General features: G+C 44.0%; 1 protein-coding gene across 4 annotated transcripts in view; it reads left to right on the top strand.

Annotated features, from left to right (window-relative positions):
- RAD54L2 (RAD54-like 2 (S. cerevisiae)) overlaps nt 1-6,612 on the top strand; it is a 57,604-nt gene that overhangs the window by 36,882 nt on the left and 14,110 nt on the right. For 3 of the 4 annotated variants that reach the window (XM_009281103.2, XM_009281085.1, XM_019472582.1), the window contains 6 exons: nt 1,567-1,698; nt 2,472-2,704; nt 3,421-3,603; nt 3,880-4,013; nt 5,262-5,458; nt 5,994-6,336. In XM_009281103.2, coding sequence (XP_009279378.1) covers nt 1,567-1,698; nt 2,472-2,704; nt 3,421-3,603; nt 3,880-4,013; nt 5,262-5,458; nt 5,994-6,336 — 1,222 coding nt within the window. The remainder of the gene's footprint in view (nt 1-1,566; nt 1,699-2,471; nt 2,705-3,420; nt 3,604-3,879; nt 4,014-5,261; nt 5,459-5,993; nt 6,337-6,612) is intronic. The other variant, XM_009281094.1, reaches the window with a different exon arrangement.

Raw genomic sequence — 6,612 nt, forward strand, 5'->3', positions numbered from 1 at the left:
TGCCCGGAGAGGTGGTGGATGCCTCGTCCCTGGAAACATTCCACGTCAGGTTGGACGGGGCTCTGAGCAACCTGGATCTAGTTGAGATGTCCCTGCCCACAGCAGGGGGGTTGGACTAGATGACCTTTAGAGGTCCCTTCCAACCCAAACCATTTTATGATTCTATGCTGCACTTAGACTTTCAAGTGTAAACTCTTGAAACGGCAGTTCCAAACCTCTTGTTGGTTCAGTGTAGTCAGTTCCACTTCTGAGCTAGTTCTGAATCAAGATGCTGTGGCTGCATGGTGAAAGGTGCCAGGTAACTTTTGTTGAAGATATTTTGGGAAGTTAATTGTGTGTAAGCGGGATGCTGGAACAGGTCTCTCTTGTCTTTCCAACTGGTACGGAAGCTTAAACCGACGGACTTGACAGAAATGCCATGCCCTTGGTCCAGATCATATTTGTACTGTGAATGGTCTGATAATGCATGCGTCTGGTACTAGGGATAGGGGAACAATAGACTGGGTGTATGTACGTTCATGATGTTAGACTGGGTGCACATATGTTCATGATGTAACCTTGTCCTTTCTTGCATGTTTCAGCAAGCAGTAAAATAGCAGGCAGTTTAAATGGTTAAGCATCACCCTTGTCTTCCAGTGAATATGTCATCTTGCATTGTCTTCTAACCTGGATCACTTCAGTGATCTAGTTTATAGCACAGCCTCTCACACTGGTGTAAAGGGCAGAGAAGTGCAGTTGGAAGTTGTGTCGGGGGTAGAGAGTTCTTGAGTTGATGTTGCCTCTTGAGAAAATGTATATTCTCCCTTAAGTGCAAGTGTTCAAAACATTTTTGCATGGGGGGAAGGAATAAGAGCTATTTAAAACACTGTAACTGTTGCAGAGTAGGTCGCAGCCCCAGAAGAACATCATTGCTTGCTGAGTCACTGCAGTGGTGCTTATTTGGCCCTGTTAGCTAGCCTCTCTCCCCGCATGGCAATACTTAAACATACAAACAAATGGTCTTGATCAGCAAAAGTTGTTTATGATATGTGGGATATAATTATTACAGTTAACAAAGGAGAGTTATCCCTTCAGCAGTTGGTACTTTCTCTGCTGGATGAAAAACAGCTTTTACTTCTGAGACCCCCCCAAAAAAAAGAATGGAAAAAAAAAAAAGGGACTTTAACATGTTGCATGGTCAGTGTACCCCAGCCAGGGTATGCAGTAGAGAGGGTGCCATCAGCAATGGGCTATTGTTTCGGCATATTGAGAAAGGAGGAAAAAAAAGATGGAAAAAAAAAAAAGGGACTTTAACATGTTGCATGGTCAGTGTACCCCAGCCAGGGTATGCAGTAGAGAGGGTGCCATCAGCAATGGGCTATTGTTTCGGCATATTGAGAAAGGAGGAGATTGTGACCCAGGAAGCTGAGTCACAGCAGTGTTGTAGACAGTGAGAGTCTGTTATGGAAAATTCCAGGGCTAAGTTATTGGAGCAAAAGTGGAAGGAAATACTGTCTGGTTTCTGAACAGTTTTGTCTCCTTCCCCATTATTATGAATTACTTATTGTTTGTAATTTATGTTTGTAGAGGACATCGTTTTCAGAACAGCAGAGGCTACCCAGCTCCCCCCTCAGGTCTTGGCTGAGGAAGTGATCTGCCTAGATAGTACCAGCAGTGGCAGCGAAGATGATGCTAAAGGAAAAAATAGCATTAAAGATGGTAGGTGACCAATTGCCTCACCCTGGTCTTCTCACAATATGCTGTTTATTTAGCCACAAGTCTCCTGTTTTCATCTAGTCAGATGCTCCAGTAGCGAATCACTTCAGATTTTTGTAGGCCTATTGGTTTCCAAATATATGGCCAGTTCTGGCCTTTGAGTCCTAAACTGACATTTATAACCTGGCCTATCAGGCACTCTTGTGAACCTGTGTTTATTTCTGCTTTATAAATGCACTTAATTTTGCTCAGTGCTCTGCTGAAGAATGCTTACATGAGATGCGGCATCATCTGCTGTGTATAAAAGGAGCATCTAAGTATTCAGATCTGCAACTGAAAGTGGGTTTTGTGCCCCTTGTCCCAAATGGATCTAACCTGACTCCTTTATACCACTCCGGTAGAGTTCTTCTGCCTGATTTCTTTGGTGGTCCTTAGACATCGTATCAAGAGATAAAATGCATGTCTGGGTTTGGGAATTAAGAGGACTCATGGAGGAGAATGTATAACACTTAGAGAAACTGTCTCATGTTCCGTTTGGATCAGCCCAAATTAATGTTCTCTGAAACATGGGGAAACGCATCCTTTTATATGCTGGCGTGAGGGGCCTGATGTGTGCCTGTATTGTGCCTGCTTGTTCAGAATAGGGCATTAGGCCAATGTGGAATTGCAAAAGGTGGTAGCCTTGTTTTCCAGATATGAGGTTTTTCCATGCATGATAAACCCTGACGTCAAGTTAACCTTTGCCCTTATTCTCTCCTGGTTTGGTTACTTTACAGAAGTGATTGAGCTGAGTTCAGGAGAGGATGATGCCCTCCAAATTGTGGACAGCAGTGACTCTGGCAATGAAGGGGAGGAGGATGGCAGTGAAGAGAGCAGTGGCTCTCATGTGAATGATGCCTTAAATCAGTCAGATGCTCTGGGGCAAGTCATTGTCAACATCAATCATCCACCAAATGAGGAGGACATTTTCCTGGCTCCCCAGCTTGCACATGCAGTAAAACCCCATCAGGTAGGCTTTATTAGCCTTGCAAATGCAATGAATTCAGGCAAGCCGGTCTTGTAATCTCAGCAGAACTTCTTTGGTGAGATCTGTGACCAGTCTGGTTGTGGTGGTGGCTGTTGTGGACACTCAAATGATAAGGACAAGTTAAAGGAAAGCCAGGGCTATGTATAACTTTGGCTATTGTTATCGTATGATAACCAGAGTATTTAGCTCTTATTTCAAGAGCCCGTACTCATCTTCAGTGACAAGATAAAAGAGATGAGAATATACTGCTTGTTTCTGGCTGTACTTGTAACAAAATTCCTTCAGGTCTCAAAGGCAAAATATTTTATAACAATTAGAGTTCATTGTAATGCCCAAGAAGTTTTTTGCCTAGGTGTCCTGGTGATGGACGGTGTGGTGATACCTGGCACAGACAGGAATGTTTTCCTTTGTATATTTAGATGAACATTTTAAAAATAAAATTATAAACAAACTAATCAACCCCAATTCAGATTCTCTGGCTACAAATGAATTTTGATTTATTGTTATATCCTCAGAAAGGTTTGTGAGTATCTAAAAATACTGACTTTCTGAGTCTTCCCTAGATTAGAATACTATAGTGAACTTCAAACATCCCCTTTATATTTTGTCATGGTTTATGCAATCCTAATGTGCTTGCCACTCTGTAAATGCATACCCATCTTGTTGTTTTCTCCCACCTTTTCTACTTTTCTGTCTAGATTGGTGGGATCCGATTCCTGTATGACAACTTGGTTGAGTCCTTGGAGAGATTTAAAACGAGCAGTGGGTTTGGGTGTATTTTAGCACATAGCATGGGCCTGGGCAAGACCATACAGGTCATCTCTTTCTTGGATGTACTTTTTCGGCACACGGAGGCAAAGACTGTTCTTGCCATTGTACCTGTAAGTAGCTCATGTGAAGGGCTGGCTGAGGGGCTTCCTTGCACTACTTCTTTCTTTGTGTAGAGGAGATTGATTAACGTCCTGTCTCACATCAAGCTCTATCATACCCTTGCTCTTCTTCTCCCTCTTTCATTCCCTGTGTCCCTGAGTTTGCATGCTGTGGTCTGCTCCTTCTGTTTGGGCCCAGCGGGGTGTCATTCCCTATTCTCATTTCTGCTCTTAAAATCCCGAGTGACTCACTTGGGTTTTTAATCCTTCTATGGCTAACTTTTTCAGGTGAATACGCTCCAAAACTGGCTAGCAGAATTCAACATGTGGCTCCCAGCACCTGAAAACCTTCCAGCTGATTATAACTCTAAAGAGGTCCAGCCCCGCACCTTCAAAGTCCACATCCTGAATGATGAACACAAGTAGGTGCCAGTAAAAGCCCTTTTGAGCTCTTGGACTGCGTCTTATGGAACTGTTACCAGAATTGCTGTTGCAGACTGTTTAGTTTGGGCTAATTCTGTGCCCTCGACTCCCAGATCTTTCCCACTCTGCATTTGTTGTGGATGCCATCTTGAGAGGAGGATTTTGGTACCTGGGAGAGATTTACTGTCTCTTTCATTCAATATTTATATCTTGTACTTCCTTCTCACACTGCTGATGCACCTTTCTGTTCTTCCAGAGACAGAGCTACTTCTGCAGAGAGGAGCAGAAGTACTATGGTTTGTTTCTGGTGGTACACTGCTAGTCCTGTCAGAGTCCTGGGACTCGTAAGGCATGTGCCCCTTATACCATGTCTCTTGTATTTTAAATGTTGGGGTTTTTTCCTGAGATTTTTCACACACTTAGGGATTCCTCTACCCGACACTGTGACGTTCTGTGAATTGTGTTGAGAGATTCTGGCAAGTTATACAAAGCCTCCTTGTCCAGAAGGGAGAAATCAATGATTGCAGTTAACAGCCTGGTGTGGAGTGCATTCTTGGCTTGTGGATCTCTGCTTCTTTCTGGGTCATTTGTCTTGCATGGATCAGGACAGTGTAGTGATCCTAGGGAGCTCTCAGTTCATCAGCTATGTTCATACACTTATCTGTTGAGGTCTTCACCTCCTGGGTGGAATGTACTTTGAATCTGCTGACACTATTCCAGCCATGTGTTTACTATTGGATGGGATCTGGTGTGCTCTGGAAGGATTGAGTGAGGATAGTGTCTTGATCTGAACCAATTCTGAGCAGGGAAGGAAAAACTGAGGGACACTAGCATTGGAAGAGACAACGACAGGGGATAAACAACTAGACGATTACAACCACATACATTAGCAGCTTGTTCAGAAACTGTTTTTTGCAGAGGTAGTCTCCTCAACAGCTCTTTAAAAAGGATGCTCTCAAGTTTGATATGCTTTTGTACATGACAAACTTCTACAGCTCAGTTCCTGTAAGGATTTGTCATTCTCAACCCTGCTACCTGTGGCACATAAAAGGCTTTTTTCTTTTGCTCTGTACCAGATTGTCTCCTAAAGAAACTTCATTGTATTCCTCTGTCTGTTTTGATGCAAGAAAGTGCTTTAATTAATTGAACAGCTCTTTTTTCTCAGCAGACTCCAATCCAGTGGTTCAAACTGAAACTGGAGAGAAAGCTTACAGTTTATTTGGTTTGTTTGTTTGCTTGTTTTGCAGGACAACAGCTGCACGTGCAAAGGTTGTGAATGACTGGGTGATAGAGGGTGGTGTGCTGCTGATGGGATATGAGATGTACCGTCTCCTCTCACTGAAGAAGTCCTTTGCTACTGGCAGGAAGAAGAAAACAAAGAAACAAGCTGGCCCTGTCATTATTGACTTGGATGAGGAAGACCGGCAGCAAGAGCTTCTGAAAGGTGGGAGGCCAGTCCTCGAGAGAGAGAGTGTGATCCTGTTGTCCAGCTGGCTATCAACTCTGGCAGCACAGGGAAACAACCTATAACTTGCTTTTAGCATCCCTGACATGATCAAACTTTGCTGGGCAGGATTGTGTCTTTGGAGACAGAAGGTTGTTGAGCTTTGGTTGAGTCTTTCATTTCTTGCAATAGCTGCAAGTAAGCATGGAAGTCAGTACACCGAACTTGGGGATTCATTTGTGTGAGATTTACCAGTCTGATCTGATGCAAGACACCAAACTTCATGCAATGCAGGTCATTGAGCAGAAATCAAGGGGCAGTCATGTCTGGTCATTACCACATTATGCTAAATCAGAGCTAGTGTCTAGTCACATTTTATTTCCTGAATCAGCCTTGCTCTCTGCCACCCATGAATACTGCTATTTTTGTCTTTCAGAACTACCCCTCTTTTTCATTTTATGAAGTTGGTGACCGTATAAAACCAGAACTTTGTCTTATTCATCTCTAACTAACACTTAATGTTCCTTGTCCTCAGGGATTGAGAAAGCTTTGTCTCGCCCTGGCCCAGATGTGGTTATTTGTGATGAGGGACACCGGATAAAGAACTGCCATGCCAGCACTTCGCAGGCCCTGAAGAACATCCGCTCCCGCCGGCGGGTGGTGCTGACTGGTTACCCGCTCCAGAACAACCTCATTGAGTACTGGTGTATGGTAGACTTTGTCCGACCTGACTTTCTAGGCTCACGGCAGGAATTCAGCAACATGTTTGAGCGCCCTATCCTGAATGGGCAGTGTATTGACAGCACCCCTCAAGATGTCCGTCTCATGAGGTATCGCAGTCATGTCCTGCATAGCCTGCTGGAAGGCTTTGTGCAGCGGTGAGTCCACAAGGAGTTCTTAACGGTGTAGTCCATGCAAACAGCTCCTTCATCCCAAATTAGCCTGCTTGTTTGCTGAGTTTATGCAGTACAGCTAATCATGCTGCCTTATAGAATCATAGAATCATTTAGGTTGGAAAAGACCCTTAAGATGATCGAGTCCAAGCGTTAACCTGACACTGCCAAGTCCACCACTAAACCATGTCCCTGAGCGCCACGTCTACACGTCTTTTAAATGCCTCCAGGGGTGGTGACTCAACCACTTCCCTGGGCAGC

This window comes from Aptenodytes forsteri, unplaced genomic scaffold, assembly GCF_000699145.1.
Source record: "Aptenodytes forsteri isolate BGI_AS27 unplaced genomic scaffold, ASM69914v1 Scaffold156, whole genome shotgun sequence".
Taxonomy (NCBI): domain Eukaryota; kingdom Metazoa; phylum Chordata; class Aves; order Sphenisciformes; family Spheniscidae; genus Aptenodytes; species Aptenodytes forsteri.